General features: G+C 40.1%; 1 protein-coding gene across 3 annotated transcripts; it reads left to right on the top strand.

The window, feature by feature from the left end:
• The first annotated feature begins 164 nt into the window (after positions 1–164).
• On the top strand, positions 165–9,176 carry insig2 (insulin induced gene 2). 3 transcript variants are annotated; one of them, XM_037488848.2, is made up of 8 exons: positions 166–287; positions 1,355–1,386; positions 1,550–1,661; positions 1,889–2,061; positions 2,702–2,826; positions 3,013–3,179; positions 4,669–4,768; positions 6,899–9,176. In XM_037488848.2, the coding sequence occupies exons 3-8, from the start codon at positions 1,558–1,560 to the stop codon at positions 6,938–6,940; spliced, it is 711 nt and encodes a 236-aa protein (XP_037344745.1). In that variant the 5' UTR covers positions 166–287; positions 1,355–1,386; positions 1,550–1,557; the 3' UTR covers positions 6,941–9,176. The 3 variants fall into 3 exon arrangements, with proteins under 3 accessions (XP_037344744.1, XP_062421017.1, XP_037344745.1); XM_037488847.2 differs by lacking the exon at positions 1,355–1,386 and having other exon boundaries at positions 165–287; XM_062565033.1 differs by lacking the exon at positions 1,355–1,386 and having other exon boundaries at positions 165–287; positions 4,728–4,768.
• Positions 9,177–18,116: the final 8,940 nt, after the last annotated feature.

Raw genomic sequence — 18,116 nt, forward strand, 5'->3', positions numbered from 1 at the left:
CAAATGACTTTAATATTAATGCCAACTTAATCCACCATCTTGCAATTCATAATAAGGTGAGACATCCATATGTAACATTTCAAAATCAACATTTTTATACATACCATTATATATAATGTTAAACGGTTTCTGACCTCAGCTTTGAGTAACGTGGTGACGTCATGGCTTTAGACGCTGATTGGTGTTCATTCTTCTTCGACAGCCGGAAGTGTTCTCAGAAAGAAAGATTCGTGCTATACGCTGAGCTATTTCTATATTATGTATTAGAACGTCCATGTTAACATAAGGTAAGATTTATTCTGGACATTAAGCCGTATGCTACGATAACATGCATTTTTGTAACCATTGATAATGTTAACAGTTTAACCATGTTAGCAAACTGACTGCAAGCTAACTAACCTAGCATACTAGCTGCCACCATAGCTAACGTAATTTGTTCTTTAATACATTTTATCACGTATTAATGTAATGTAGTTATTTTATTGAGTCTTCTCACGGTGTTCAAGTGTTAGCAAGGGAAATACGGTCAAATGCTGTCGTCGCTGCTTGACACATGTTTAGCGACTTTGCTCGAAACAGCACGTTGTTAGACAATCCAATTTCAAAAGTAAAATCTTCTTTCTTAGATGACTACACGTAACCTCTTTTGCATTACTATTGCACAGACTGAGGTCAAAGGTGAGTGTAGTCCAACACCTACCTATACTAACTCACCACCTCACTGTAGGCTCAACGTTAATACATTGAGCCCTGGGTCAAAGGCGATCATAAAGCCATCATGCAAGTTTCATGTTATGTTCGGCCTCTGATGACTGAACCAGTGAATTACAGAACACCTTCAAGGGCGATGTGACCGTAGGCTTCAGAACCGTAAGCTCTTGGCAGTGTTCTACTTAAAGAGTAACATGCAGGTTCGAGACCCCCTGTCAATCAAAGAGTTGGACAATGACTCCCATCGAAATATACCTCTTTATGATTTTACATTAGAGTAAATATTTAGCAACAAAATGAATAGTTCATTGGTAATGGCATTTCTAATTATTTCAAATACAATAACAATGGAAACACACACACACACACACACACACACACACACACACACACACACACACACACACACACACACACACAGCACCAGTCAAAAGATTTCACACATTCATTACATTATGTGTCATTTAGCTGACACTGTTATACAGATATCCTTTCTTCTTGCTTCTTCACTGTAAATGTTGTCTATGCCTTCTAGCGTTTTGGAAATAATCTGGCATGTGTGCATGCGCACAAATTACACTTAATTCAATTTACTCTGACCAGCCCAAAATCACAAATCTGAGTGTGCATCAAATCTTCACAGCATACGGCATCCTGATTCCCTGGACTCCAAAGGTACTGGAAAATCCCCCCCAAATAAACCTGTTAAGGGAAAAAAGAAGAAATGTTAGGGAGAGCGGCAGTGTACAGAATGCTGTAATACATTATGTAGTCTAATATACAATTAGTAGAATAGCTGATAATGAAGTCTTCACCCTTCTGTATTTTCCGGACCTAGGCTCACCAATGTCGCTAACGCTGACCGCCATGAGCGACGGCGCAGTGACCAGGGGCCAGCCGCAGATGCCACGGCCTAACTGGGGCCCCTATATCGCAGTCATCACCAACAGGTTAGTCCTGCATCTTCTCTCCCAAAGCTCACCGTAAGCAGGGGCATACACCTTTTGAGACCGATAACTCCCCACAACCTTTCATTCACAGGATATGTTGGAGTTTGCAGGTCAAAGGTTACAGTATGCTGTATAAGTGTACTTAAACGCCTTGCGTTCTATTAGGTTTTGTCATTTTGCACAGTAGAACTTTTGCTAGTACCCTGACTCCTTTCCCTGTTTTATAGGACTACCAACCTAGTAATCCGAGGGGCCATGTTGTTCTCTGTTGGCGTCTTCCTGGCTCTGGTGCTGAATTTACTTCAGGTGCAGAGAAACGTCACCCTCTTTCCCCCTGATGTCATCAGCAGCATATTCTCGTCAGCCTGGTGGGTACCGCCCTGCTGTGGTACAGCCTCAGGTATGTTTGAACCTATAAAACACACACACACACCTGGGAAATACTTTTGCAGTTTCTTAGTGAGTCAAAGGTCAACAGTCAATTTGTATCTTTACAAGCTTTGGACAAGGAAATTCAATAATGACCTTACTCAGTTGAAGTACAACTGACCCATTCAGATTGAATAAAAGAATGAGTACCATCAGACGTTGCCGGGCCTTTTGACATTCTTTTTTAGTGGTAAATATTCTGATTTCGGTTTTACAATGAACACATTTAGTCATCAGACATAGTCAAATTATGTAATAGCTGCAGAACCCTTTGACAATTTGATATGTATTAATACATTTTCTGTTGCTGTACTCTTCCAATCAAGCAGAGAAAATTGATAGTTATAAAACGCAACATTACATCTTTTTGTAAAGCGACAGGGGGAAAACTGAGCAGTTGTGTCCATTTGCTCGTTTCTTTGGATTTCGTTTCCAATTTGCCTCTAATCTGGGGCCTCTGTTGTGAGAGTGACTATCTCTTTTCAGGTTATTTGCATCCCCTGAAGTTGATTACCAAAAACTCTTGCGCCCAGAACGTAGTCTTCATGACTGAGACCACGCATTTGTTGTTTTTTGTCATACGTTCATTCTGTCTCCATTCCCCCTTGCAGCCATAATCGGGCTGCTGTACCCGTGCATTGACAGCCGCCTGGGGGAGCCACACAAGTTCAAACGGGAATGGTCCAGTGTGATGCGCTGCGTCGCTGTGTTTGTGGGCATCAACCATGCCAGTGCCGTATCCTTAAAGTGTTTGGGCTTGTGCACCTGTTGTTCTTATGTCCAATGATTTGAGATGGTGGGATAGGCTGCAATGTTTCTCTCCCTATAGCTGTTTACACAAACTGCTTAAGTAGAGAAATGCAGTGCTGTTCATTTGATGGATTAGCCATCACTGCTTAATCCTTGACCCTACTTCTGTCAGAAAGTGGACTTTGCCAACAATGTCCAGCTGTCTTTGACTCTGGCGGCGCTCTCCGTTGGTCTTTGGTGGACTTTTGACCGCTCCCGCAGCGGCTTTGGCTTGGGTGTCAGCATCGCCCTGTTAGCGACGCTGGCAACCCAACTCCTGGTGTATAATGGAGTTTTCCAGTAAGTTTGAATTCTGTGTTCTGAACAATTACAAATTGAATAGCGATTAATCCTATTGTTAAGCGCAAAATTCAATAATGAATTCAAAAGTAGTGTACTGCACACTTTATTTTTTAATATAAGTGCAATTAAATTTGGTTTGCACACACGAATACGCTGCTTTTTATTTCCACTACAGTAGATCTCAACTCAAAACATTAATGTCATCAAATATAAAATCAAAGCTATTTGCCACTGCCAGGGCATTAAAGTTTTATCGAGATGGTTTTAGAAAAACAAGTTACCCTCCACAATCTCACAAATATAACAGGAAAGTTAATATTTAACGCTAACCCTTATTTAACCAGGGAGCAGCCTAGATTAATAGTCTGGATGTCCCTGTAAAAGTGAAATGGTCCAGCGCCAAGGATTTACTGTGCACAGCCTTTTTACTCTTAAGTCCATCCTGGACTGGATCAAAAAAAGAGAAACACACTCAGTGATTCAGGTTATGAATAACTTTGGTTCAATTGACTTTGAACCAAAGTTATTGAGATTAAAAATTAAAAGGTTGGTGTGTGTGTGTGTGTGTTTATATATATAATAGGGCTGTCAATAGATTAAACAAATTCATTAATCGCTTATTTTGAAATTCATTAATATTGATTAATGAATCTTGTTGTTGTTTTTAATGAATTTTTCTTCTAAAGACTCAATCTTACAAGTAATGAGTAATCACTTTAGAAAACGTGTATTTGATCATCTTGGAGGCAGAATTCCACCTGGGGGAACATGAACTAGCGACTCTTCCTGCTGTCCTCGTGCACTTTTCTCTCAACTCGCCATAATTTAACGGCTGTGTTTCAAGTACCAATAGTCGCCCCACATTTAGTCAAACCACTGTCTTTAAGGGACACAGTGGTGGTCTACTGCAGACTGCCACGCAGGGTAACGTTGAGATGGAAGTAGCCTAGCAGATAGCTTAGCCGAGCAGTGCTTTAAATGGTCCGTTTGCCACTCACCCCCCTTCTGTTTGACACGTGGAGTAACTCCTCTCCACAGTTCTTTGCTGTATGTCGCGCCCCTGTTTTACTTCTGATGGAAAAAGCTCTCTCAATCTTGATGTAACTGACTGCAGCTAGCGGCCGTTTTGTTTCTGCGGTCTGAAGTAAACAAACGTCCGTTATTATATATTTTTTGCATTAATTCGGCCACATTAATCGCTTGGATTAATGCATTTGTGTTGACAGCCCTAATAAATGAATAAATAAATAATACAAATTGTATATATATATTATATCATTACCTGGCTAAATGTCTAAATCCTCCACCAGCAATGCCCACCTAATTGTCTACATTTTCTCTTGTGATTTGCATTTTAAAACTCTTAGCTTTAGATATTTGATAAATTGGGTCAGTCTGACCAAGATAACTCGCATCTGTTATGCTCTGGTTAAGTTTAGCTAAGTATTGTTGAAGAATTAAGAGCTGCTGCTTCTTCTCTGCACAGGTATACATCACCAGACTTCCTGTATATTCGCTCCTGGTTACCTTGCATCTTCTTTGCAGGGGTGATAACTATGGGAAACATTGGACGGCAGCTAGCCTTGGTAAGAAATTGGAATCTTTTCCAAAATTCTACTTTGCTAAAACTCTTTAAGTTTATTAGGGTCCTCGCTACGACTAGTCGTAGAGGAACCTATTGTATTTCCAGGAATTATTATTATTATTCTCAAAAACCGTGGGCCTTTTTGGGGCCTTTATCATATTTAAAAAGTTATTAAATTTGGATATCTGGACTGTTAAAAAATTTGATAATTTTTGGGTCTCACATTTGGTTATAAAGAAATGTCTCTATAGCGCCCTCTATAAATTAAAAAAAGACCACTCTAGGCCAGTTTCCGCCCCGATGTCTGAACAACTGAACTAGATTTTAACTAGATTCTCCGCCATTTTGAATTTTGTGAAAACACATTTTTGGCAATTTCTCCTAAACGCTGAGTCTGATTGTCACAAAACCTTCAGTGGATCATTGTTGGTTCAATGTGCCCTTGATATATAAGAAGTGCGCATTGTTTTGATAAGATATGGGCTAGTAAACTTTGCAAGGGAAGTGTCACTTCCAAATGACATGGCCTTCCCTCACCAAAATTATAGCATGTGTAAACATTGAACCCTTGAACACACCCTAATTTATTTTATAATTTTTGAATAGGGGGCGCTGTAATTAATGGTTGAACATTTGCCTTTTTTTTTCCTGTTTTTGGCCTTTTCTCATTAATTCATTAATTTGTAAAAGACCAAACTCCTCCCAGGGATTAAACCTGATTCTTTTCAAAATCGCGCAATGTGATCTTGAGACCTTAGGCTCTAAAAATTGCATTGCAAAAAGAATTTCCAAACTTTGTGTGTAGGGAGCATTTTCAAAAAACACCATTCGCCAGAAACGTTGAAGTTGTTTTTAACTCCACTTTACTTTATCTAATCTGCTCCATATTTCTCATATAGCATGAACCTCTCGCCATCCATTTTATCGTTTCTAACCTGTTTTATGGTTTTAAGAAGATATTACGGTTAATGAATTTTGCAAGGGGTGTGGCTTAATCTGGCAAGATTTATAACTTCCAAATGGCTTGGCCTGCCTTCACCAAAATTGCAGGATGTGTAACCATTGAACCCCTGAATACACCAATTTTTTTATAATTTTTGAAGATTAGGGGGTGCTGCATTTAATCATTAAAGATGTGCCTTTTTTCCCGTATTTTCATAATTTCTTACAGTTGTAAAAGACTGAACTCCCAGGGATTAAACCCGATTCTAAAAATTGGTGGATGTGTACTATCAACCTGAAGTGGCATAGTGATGAAAGTATTAATTGTTTTCCTTTTAAATCTAATCTGAAAATGACCAAATGTAGTCTGGTGATAGATTTTGAAGAAAGTTGGGTCATGTATGGTATTTTGAGAGGCTTCAATTTTCAAATGGTACATCCAAAGCTCCTGGTTATCACTAAGTCACACCCTGGCGATGTCTACTCTCTGCCTGAAGTGGAATGGTCATGAAAGTATTCATTATTTCCTTTTAAATCTAATCTGAAAATGACAAAATGTAGTCTGGTGATTGAGATATTGAAGGAAATTGACTTATCTACGGTATTCTGAGAGAGGCTCATTTTTAATGGTATATCAGAAGTTCCTGGTTATATGTTGACATAAAAGGGCTAAGACCATGATAAGGTCAAAGATAAAGTTTGCAAAGTGGCATTCCCGGCGTTGCTCCACGCGGTTAACAACCACTGACTTGCGAACGCTTCGTCGCATTTTTAACCGTTCGGCCAGTACCCCGACGTGCAAGGAGTAGCGAGGACCTGTCCAACGCTGCTTGCAGCTTTAATTATTATTGGATTCATGCTGCATTGTGCACGTTATGTAAGGTAAAGTGTCGGATCAGGAGGCCATCTCACAGTGCCTCTAATTGAATGTCTCCGCAGTGACCAGCATGAGGCCCCCCTTAGGTCTTATAGAAGTCTATGAGTAAACATGAGTTAATGGTCTCTGTATATAGTTTCAAGTCTTCTTTAATACAGCATGGTGTAATATCTGCAAACTATGATCCACTTATACCACAAACATGACACTGCTCACTTTCTGCTGTTACATTGGAGTCTTCTGAAGTTTTATGCTATAATAAACTGGCCATGAGAGTGGGTCTAATGGTATTTCTTGATTGTGTTTTTGCAGTATGAATGCAAATTTTTTCAGGAGAAGACCCATCGGGACTGAGGGACGTCAGCAGGGCTCTGATCACAACATCGTCCTTGCACCTACCTGAAACCAGAGAGCATCTGCATGCAGTCCTGGAGAAGCCAGTTAGGCATGTCAAACAAGACCTGAGCTTCTGATTGGCTGCCCAGTGCTTTCTTCTGACAAGACAGTATTTAATTGGCTGTCATCGGGTTATTCAGATCCTGAGAGGTCTGCTGGCTCGATCATTACATGAGCTGAACAATGATAGTTTTTTCTTCTATACTTACATTAGATGCTTTGCTGCTATCATTTTTCAGATCAGCTGGAATGTTTGAAACCTTTTGACTTTGTGTCAACAAAAAAAAACAAGTGGGCAGAGGTGGGGGGGGGGGGGAAATTCAGTTTTGAAGTCACCTCTTACATGCTTCAAATATCAATGGAGAACCTACAACTGAGCTAAATGATATCTAAGTATACAATAAACTGTTCATGTATTGTATAGTGTATGTAATTAGCTTATATCTACATTTAAGTTTTCTTGAAGTAATGATGTGTACTATACAGTCTGCACTTGGTGTGAGAACAAACCCAACAACATTGTAGTACCAGCCACACCTGCTTATCACCAACATGCGTGGAGTCATCTGATCCAAAGAACCAAGGATGGTGCTTTATTATTCAGTGTTTAAAGCTCTGAGGCTGTGAAGTGAATGCTCCCTTTGGAAAATACACATTAATGAGATTAGTTTTATCCTTTAGGTTCATTTGAAATCACATACAGACATATTCAGAAAGAATTTCCTCCTTATGGAACCATATCTATTTTTATATGAATTATATATACATACCTTTTCAGTTTCTTCATCAGCTACCCCACAACAATAAGAATGGCAAATTATCAAGCCGCCTATCTTTCCCAAACTTCCTTATCCTTTGTGAACCAGAGGTGTTAGAGCCCCAAAATATATGTTCATTGATGGATAGGAGGCTACAGAACCGAAGTCAGTAATGTTTGGGGGTGTAAACAAAGAGTGACGTTACAGATACAACACATTGATAAGCATAAACTCGTGCATTACGTTTGCACTCTGTTATAAAGGGTATTTATGGTGTTCTGAGCAATCCTTTAAGATACTGTCTCTGCTCATGCTTAGCAGCACATTAGACCTGCAGTTAGACGTGATGTATTCATCTGTCCTGTTGAGTCACTGGACGAGCTGTTTCTTTGGATTTTAACACTGCTGGATTACTTTCAACAAAGTCTGTTCAAAATATGAAGTGGTCTGCACGCAGTAGGTGAGAGGTTGGTGAACGTAACGACAACTCTCCTGGTAGGAACTAATACAAAATCAGGTAGAATATCAGATTTGATCTGTTTGAGGTATTATTGGATTGTTTAAGGCAGTGGCTCTGTCAGGGGTCCCTTTGAGGAAATGGGGACATTGTAAGACCCACCAGTTTGAAAACTACTGGTTTATGGGATGCTTTATAACCATTTATAATAAATCATGATAGGTAGAGTTACACCATCTAAATTGTATTACGAATTGTTTTTGTAATACTGTTGTATGAGTCAGTAACGAGGCAAACATGGATAACCTTTAATATGCATTTTATACACTGCAGTTAAATTCAGCAGTCCACTCAAAGCAACCTGTGACACCTGGATACGTGCAATGTGTTGCTGTATTAAAGACCATGGCCTTATGGGTAACTGCATCTGATATGTGTTGGTCTCATCCAGATAGTAACATAAGCAGTTAAACAGCAGTGAAGGATTTGCCTATTGATGGAACACTTTTCCAGATGAATGATCTGCTAAATATACTCTTAAAGGGTAAAAGTGATTTTGTTTATAACCTTTATATTATAGGAAAACGCTGGTGAGATTTAACGTGTTTCTCTGGCTCAGATTACGGCAATGCAAGTAACACGCCACCCAGATACAAGTTTTTACAACTATATGTAACAAAATCCTTATTGTATTCATTTAGTAATACAATCGTATTTAGCCAACAATCTTGTTTTCTTAAGGAACGGTGCAACAGGTTCAGTTATCTGCTGTAACCAACAAAGCTCTTCACCATCTTTACTCCTGATGGAGAACCTGCATTCTCCCAACAATGTCATTGCTTGATTATTAGCTTGTGAATAATATAGATTTCTCCTAACTTACTAACTTAAAGGCAAAAGTCAACTATAGTTCCATGTGTCCTTGAGAGAATACAATCTGCTTTTTGAAAGCCTATTTGAAGTAAACTGCTTAATATTGTATTTTGTTTTTGTAATTATTTATACAGTGCATATGTATATACATCATAACATGTATCAATATTTTACTAAATCAGTCCAGTCGTGTGTGTTGCATTCAAGTTGTGACGCTTTAAAGCTGTGGCTAGTCAACGAGATACAACATATCGTACAAATGCTCAAACACAGGCTCTAGTATCTATGCGAAACTTCACACATCAATTGTTACAGTGTTCTCTGCTAATGTGGATTAATGCATCTTGTCTTTTAATGGCTCCCAGAGTCTGGCTCGAATAGACAAAAGTAATTAAGATTAATAATCAGGATTTAAAGTGCCTTTGTTTGCATTATTGCTAAACTCCAGGATAAGGACACAGTTTCTCAGTTGTTTACATGAGTGTATGAGGACATTTGCTGTGTGAATGTTATTGTTCGTGGCTAACTAGCTAGTAAAACAATAGCCCTGATGTGTCATAGCCGAAGAGATAAATTCCCCACCACTAATGAATTCATTAATCTCTCTATTAATTCCTGACAAGCAATTATCTAGTCTCACAGAATAGGGGCCAGGAGGCAAGGTGGCTCTCACATTTATGCTGAGAAGGGGACATTAAAAGTCCATTGCTTCTTTCCATTAAGCAAATCCTACTAATTTTTGGGGGATAATTCAGGTGCTGATCCAAAGTATTCATTCAAATGTGCTATTGAGTTGCTGCCGCGTCTTTTCTTGATTGGGGGGGGGGACCTTTCTGCCGGAGGCAGGACTAAGCAGCTGACAACTCACAGGCATCACCCCATCTAGTCTTAAAAACTATGATTAGCAAGAATGTATTCAAAGTCAATGAAAACAGGCCGTTTATGGGCCAAATAGTTGAGTCATGATTAACTTCAGCAAAAACAACATTAAAAGAAAAAGTATGCTGCCACAAAGACTCCACAGTCTTAGCAGATGGTTAATCAATGAGCACATTGGTTTGAGGTCTGGCTGGGTCAAACAGAGGACACTCACCTAAGAGGGGTGTTTGTTTCCCATGTGACACTAAAAATCAATGATGACAATTGGATAAACCTTTTCTTTTTAAAATTCAATCTGAACCATGAAACAGTAGCGGGAACGGTTGAACCTCTCAGCTGCTGTCTCCTGTCGTCATTGTTGGCGTATCATGGTCCTTCTTTCCTGCTTGTCTCAAATCGTTCTTTTTAACAATTCATTTTACATATGCTGCATATCCTCTGAATATCGCGGAACACCTGTTGCCAGATCTGTTTTTCTTACTTTCTCTCACGCAGCTGCACTCTTGAAACACAGGCACAACATTTGTCTTCAACTCGTCGACTAGAATGTTTGGATTCAGGTGGGTCTGTTGGTCTAGGTGGTTTGCAGAATGGAGCTCATGTGTGATTGAAGAAGGAAACCAAGTGTAAAGAGTTAACACTTCTGTCTGATATCAGATCCAGTGTGACAAGACGAAAAGTACACTGACCAGCTCCACAGCAGCATTAGTTCACAGTGCCAGTTAATCATAAACTTGCACAATAACCCAGAATCAAACCTACCTTTCAAGTGTGGGATTCCTACACCTGTGTGTAACTGGATGTGGACAGTGGGCAACAAAACATATGAAATTCATGCAGTTATTGCCAATAAGGAGGACAGGCCAAATACAATAAAGTAGGTCTTAGTGGGGAACCACAGCACTCCATCTCCAGCCAGTCTCTGAAGGATGACCGTCTAAACCGGAATACAACCCTGTTAAACGGTGTCACTACATGAATCACTGCCCTGGAGACATCCATCACTGCTTCAAAGGTGACCACGACTTATCTGTGAACCACTAGATATTGATTACTCAAGTGCTGCAGGTGTTAGGTTTAATGTTGCAGCGGCCTGATAATGTCGCCTCTGACAGTCGCTGCCCTAACTCTCCTCTGATAGGTTTTAATGGTGAAATATTGATTTCCTTCTGGCCAAGGTCTGCCAGCAAGGGCCAAATCATTTGTTGGTGTAATGCAGGAGACTGGTCCCTATCAATCATTTTGACAGGAAGCACCAAAGGGTAAAAGGAAAAAAGAGGAAAAAACTCAGACCTGGTGACAAGACATACATCCACAATTAGGACAGACAGAGCGATGCAGATACCTCCAACAATGGCTCCACTACATATGAATACTAATGATGTGTTTATTGAGTGGGAAGGCTCAGCAAATCACAGCTGGCAGCATAGCAGCCAGAGTGAGCAGGGAATGAGGATCTTGGAGAAAGGTGTCTATATTTTATATAAGCGCCTTTCGGCTGGGGTTGGGCAGAAAGACCCAGGTAATGTGTTGTGTTACAACTCAGTGGTTGTTCCCCCCAGCCGGAGCGATAACAGACTGGCTAATGGGAAGCCATCAATCACAATCAGCCTCCTATTCCACTATTGTCTCCACTCTCTTCAGCTTTGTAAGAGGGAGCTGCAATAGAGGTAATAATGGAGTGGCTACAGCAGCGTCATTTTTTCAGCCAAAGCAATAGATTCTTTGCCATGTCAGCATGTCTTTTAATAAGAGAGCCACAAAACGCCATGAGGAGTAGGTAAAGGTAGAACGAGGCCTTGGAACACAAAGCCTGTCTCAGGTGGGATGAGTGCATTGGGTGTTTGGTGCCAAAAGCAGCTAATTGGTTTTTCATTACAATGTTCAGTCTACTGTTACATCCACACAGCAGACAAAGGACCAGAGAGTGTACAAATAAATGAATGAACCAAAGAGCAATCAAAGGTGTGCATGTGTATATCATATATTTTTCTCCATTTCAAATATATTTTATGAATTTTACATTTTATGTTGCCTTCCAGTTTAAACACAATAGCTGTTACAGCAGATTTCAATGTACGGTTTTAATATACAACAGAAAGGAAGAAAAGAGAGGGTTTGTGGGTTGTCTTCCCTCGAGCTGAATGTCTTTAAACCTGCACGCTTTTACTTGGAGGCAGGTATGATCCCACATTTTTATACAGTTTCCATTAAACGAGCACAATGTGCTTCACCGTCTCTCATTACCTAACTTTTACCATACTTGTGGTATTACAGGGGTCCCAAAAAATAAACAATAGTATGCAGGGGACACAAATGTCTTCTGAAGGTCTGTACCAAATATTTAAAATGTGAAGCTTTTTTTCTCATGAACCGTTGCTGTGGCAGTTTTCATCCCGTTTGCTGACAATAGAAAAACTAAAGATACCTAACAGGCCAACATTATCCTGTATATTGACTGTTGTTATGGAAAAATTTGAAGTTAAAATATTGTTGAATTCTAGAATGTAAAATGTATGGTGAGAATTGTGTTTACAGCACAATCACACTTTATTTGTCATAACTAATACGTCATTATACAACCTACCTACAGTCACAGGCATTCTCTGTCTGTTTTTGGTCTCACTGACTTCATGTCTGGACAGCTGTTCCCTGTGCGTTGGACCAGAAGAGGGCACACTACAACACGTCTCCTGATGTGTCAATCCTTTATCTACTACACCTCACCATCCTGACTCTAATAGATGAGGTGATCTCTACCGGGGTAAATAAATATACTCAGGTTATGGACGTCACCATTATTCATTTTGTTGTTTTTCTAAGGCCTTTCAGCGGATGACATGTAAAAATCATGTAATACGAGTCAAAACTCCAGTTATCTTATTAATGGGCCTCTCTGTCTAGTAAAAGATCCACACATATACGCACGTACACACGTGCACACAGACACACACAGCTTCCCAAGAGGGATCAAGTGGAGGTTGAAAACATGCCACCAGACTAATAGCTGACTTCTGCCTTGTATTGTTTTGTCGTCTTCAGGCTGTCTGAGTGGAGAGCGTATGTTAATCAAAAAGGTGTCACCATGTTGCCATGCCGACCTTGGAGCTGATGAGCAAATCCTGCTAGACAGCCCAAATATTCCAGGGAGCCAATGTATCTTTCTTCAAACAAGAAGGACTTATCATGCAAGAACAACAGGCAAGTATTTCGGGTCACTGTATTGTTACTCATGTTTATTGTTTATTGATGTTTCAAAACATCTGGTGCTAACATGATGCTGGGATGCTGTGGTGGCCATACCCACAGACCACAAGATTCCAACACATCAAAGGGAGGGCCGTGTATGAATGGTGAGGTCACACATGAAGGCCTGTGTTTTGTGGGGAACCATCCCCGAATTTCCATAGATGTTGAACCAGTGGGGATCCAACGGACTGGAGCTACAGCAAAGACAGGAGAGTTAGACTCACTTTATTAAAACACATACAACAATCAACTATCAAGACAAATAATGTGTTGGTGAAAATAATACTTCACAGATTAAAAAATTTGAAGAGTGAAAATAATGAACCAAAAACTGCATTAAATATGTGAGAGAAAATCCTTACATAGTAGACAACTACTAGCACCTAAACAAAGACAAAGCTCGATCATGATTTGACCAAATATACAAGAGGAGTCACAAGAGTAGTAAATGCCTTTCATCTAAACACAGCCCTACAGCCATGACAACCCCCTATTGTCAGGGTGCTGAGAACAAAGGCTGGATGTGACAGAAAGTCACTTTGTGTCTAATCACACATGGCATTGTCATCATAAAGTGATTTCCTGCTCTGACACAAACTCCACAGCCACTCTGTCATGGAGGTCAAATCACATTTTCTCAAAGAGGTTCTGAAGATTCAAAGGCACGGTCACGGTCCCCTTAGTGATTTTGACCGACCACCCTCCCAATTTCTATCTCTGCTGGGAGCGTCCAAAGCGAAACTTCAAGCACAGATCCAGTTGGTCATGTGTAGCGAAAATTGAGAAAAGATTTGCGGGCCAAAATCACCACTTTTGGGGATTGCACCCTCATGATGCAGTTTAGTATGAAGATAAATTTGTGTCTTTATCATACAAATAAAAAAATGTTTTGAGAGCAAATTTCTTGCATTGCAGGCAAAAATAAAGTTTGTAAGTAAAAATATATAAACTGAGAATTAATTATTTGTTAGTTTTGCTTATAAAAGTATTGTTTTTGCTCTCAAAACAAAAACTTCTGATCTCAAAACAAAAACTTTTGGTCTCGAAAAAAACCCCTTGCTCTCGAAAAAAAAAACCTTTGGTCGCGAAAAATCTAAAAGTTTTGCTCTTAGATTTTGTACGTAGTGGGCGGGGCTTACGCCGCTGAATGAACCAGGAGTTTCAATTGGTGGATCGACTGGGCGCTGGGCGTTTGTTCCGCCATTAAACTCTGACGGGAGAAGACTGCGAAGAGCAACACGGAGGTAAGCGGACTTTGTATTTCAAATCATTTTAAATGGAGCAGCACTTTACGTTGTTTTTATGTTGTTAGTGTTTTAAGAACGACATGGAGTGCTCCTGTGTTGACATGAAGCCCCACTTTCTACGTGCATGTAATGTTAGCACACATAAGCCTGCAGTGGGCTGACAGTGGTTGCGCGCACCTGGACGTGTCCATGTTAGCTAACGTTAGCTATGCATCAATGATACAATTTAAATAAATCCTATGGGCTTGGTTCTCGCCGACCGAATCTGATGTGTTGGGTCTCAGATCCTCCAGGCTGAAACATGATGAGGAACCTGATTGCTGATCCACAGCCTGGGTCACTGTAGTAGAGGGCCATGAAGGTCCTGCTGCAGTGCAATAGATTCCTCTTCTTCTGGATGGGACATCTACATGCATGTCTTTCAAAAGGCTTGATATTTTGGATGACGTTTCCAATTGACATACTTGATACACATCTCATGTGTTGATTTTGTATGCACAAATAAAGCACAGTAAATATATGTGTGTATATTTTTCTCATACACATTTTAATGAAGTGGCATAAAAAGCTGTAGGATAAAATTATTAATTATTAACATTTTGTTTGTTTTACTAAAGAAAAAAAAAAAGATCACAGAACCATGCTCTTGCCAACATATTTATCACAGCACTGACTGTCAAATTACCACACCATCCAACCAATTGGTTCAACACAGTCATCAGGTGTGCAAACACTCGTTTACTTAATTGCAGACACACCAATCAGGTGCTTACAGTTTTTCTCAATTGTTTACACACAAATACTGGTACTTGACACACAATGACCACAACATATAACTCATGCACCAACACCCTGAATCAATTCTGCTAAACTACAAGCACAATTCCTGCTTTACACTCAAATTTCAGTTCTAAAGCACACTTTTTTCAAAACCCTACACACAATTCTCTGCATTCTCTGCACAATTTTCATGAAGAAAATCTTGTTTTCACAAGAAACACACTGTCATTCAAAATTCTAAAGTCAATTGCCCTACTATGCACACTGACTCATCACATGGGCAAACACCTGTCACACAGTGTTACAATTAGGAATCAGAGCTTTTGCATAAAAGGGCAACAGGTGAGCTCTTCTGTTTTTGAGCAATGGATGCCAACATTAGAAACAGAGCCAGAGCCAGAGAAGTGAGAGTAAGAGTAGGAGGACAAGGGGAGGACAAGGATGAGGAAGGCCAAGGACCGTAAACTCTGATGAGATCTGAGCCACTTTTGTTGACCAAAGCTATTGAGGAATTCTTTTCTGCCTGGAGATGGAAAGTGTATGACCGAAATCCACAAACGCATATACCCCTTCTCTAAGCTATGGATGACGCATGTCGAGATATAGCAGTTGATGCTTTCATGGCTGGATTCGACATGCTAAGCGATATTTCCCCCGCTGCTTGGCCAGGGAAGACATTGCTTGTGATGTGGATGAGGTGCTGTGGAACAGACCGAAACAGAAGAGAGGATGCAGTGTAGTTTTACAATTTTTTTGAAATGTAAGTGTATATAGTAAATTCTTCTGTTGTTTTGTATGTAGACCACTGTATTTGCAACTCTGTGTTGGTTGGGATGTACACTGTGTGCATTGTTGTTGTGGGGAAAATAAAATATATTTGTTACCGTGTATTTGTGTGTTTTGAGTATAAAAACAATATTCTAAAATATTTTACACCACACGTGTAGAAGCCATTCCACTACATTTGTACTGTACGTAATGAAACTGCCTTTTCTGTTGATTTACTTGTGATGAGTTAATGATGACGTCAGGGGGCGTCGGTTATTTAAATGTTACCTGATTAAGGCCAGGTGGGGTTTTCTATTTTGAGAGCGGAAGGAGATACTATTTTTGACCGCATTACGCATTAAGCATTGAATTCTCCGTTTATTATGAGTGTGATTTATGTTGTTTTTTGGCCAAACAATGAATAAAAGAATATTGAAGTGACAATACGAGCAAATGCGCTTTGATTTTACCGACCGCTCCTACAACAAGTCAAAAATACCTCATCCGAACGCGAGGAAGGAACGCCAGGCAAGGTGGAAGTGAACAGGCTGTCCCGGGAGTCACGTCGTCTTGGATTGATCTGGACTGCGGCCAGAACCTTAACATTAAAACCTTAAAACCGACAGAAGGAACCAAAGGAAACGTTCAATAACAACAAATAAATCCATAAAATTTAAATTACTAGATCACTTAAAGACACCGCGGTTCAAACAAAGCACGGCCGCGCGCACAAATAGTAAAAAGTAAAATTAAATAAAGACGTAACTGAAACACTAAAGAATATTGACAGCTGACGCTGAAAACCCAAATAATGGCAGAAGGAACTGAACGGGGAGTCACGGAAGCCGGTATGAGTGAGACGGCACAACAAAATAAAGCGCCACGCGTAGAGGAAAACTCCAACTGTACTCGGAAAATTAATGAAATAAAATTAATGATGAAAGAAGGTGCCAATGTTCATAATGTATATTATAATGTTCATAATATAAGATTGCTGGAGGAATTTAAATTGTGTCATGAATCTGTTCAGATTCTGCTGCCTGAGGAAGCAAGAAGGAATGAAAGTTTGGACTGGTATGATCCAAAAATCGCAGATTATGACATTTTTCTGACTGATGTGGATCAATGGAAAAGGGCTCAGCCCGACCCACATACTCTGGTGGATGTTGGAGACAGTGTCTCACAGACTGGCTCACGACGCTCCAGAGGTTCCAATTCTTCATCTATGGTTTCAGCACGCATGAAGATAGCTGCAGACAAAGCTGCTCTGCAGGCCAGAGCTAAAGCTCTGAAAAGGAAACACGAACTGGAAAAGGAAAAGCTTGAGCTGGGGTTAAAAATGGAATCCCTGGATCTGGAGGCAGATATTGCTGCAGCTGATGCAAGGTTAAAGGCTCTAGAAGAATTCGAAAGTGACGAAGCATCAGAATCAGGAAAAGAAATAGAGGCATCTGACAAAAGAGGAGATCTAACACAAATGGAGTCTGCACGGATAGGAACCATACCGAAAAGATCCTTACAAGGAATAATGCATACTCTGAATCCAACATTGACTGGAATCTCAAAAGGACCTGAGCAACCACCAAGGGTGACAGCAAACCCTCACACACACAGAGCTGTGGTTTCTGACCGACCACACAGAAGAGGCGAAGCCACACCCAGAAGTGAAACACCTCAGAGCATAGATCTCACAAACATTCTACAAAGACAGACAGACTTGACAGATTTGCTAGTGATACAGCAGAAAGAGTCTAAACTCCCCCAAAGAGAGGTGCCGACGTTTGACTGCAATCCTCTCAGCTTCAGATCATTTATGAAGGCTTTTAAGCACAACATCGAGGATAAAACCAACAGTAATGAGGACCGACTGTACTTTCTGGAACAATATAATTTTTGGACAGCCAAATGAGCTAGTTCAAAGCTGCTTTCACATGAACGCCACAACTGGCTATGAGGAAGCAAAGCGCCTGCTTAAATATCACTTTGGAGATGATTTCAAAGTAATTTCTGCATATATCAAAAAGGCCTTAAACTGGAACCAAATCCGTACAGATGATGGAAAGGCACTTCATAGCTACGCCCTCTATCTAAAAGGCTGTGGTAATGCAGTTCAGAACCTCTCA

The sequence above is a fragment of the Pungitius pungitius genome, chromosome 10 (assembly GCF_949316345.1).
Source record: "Pungitius pungitius chromosome 10, fPunPun2.1, whole genome shotgun sequence".
NCBI classification, from domain to species: domain Eukaryota; kingdom Metazoa; phylum Chordata; class Actinopteri; order Perciformes; family Gasterosteidae; genus Pungitius; species Pungitius pungitius.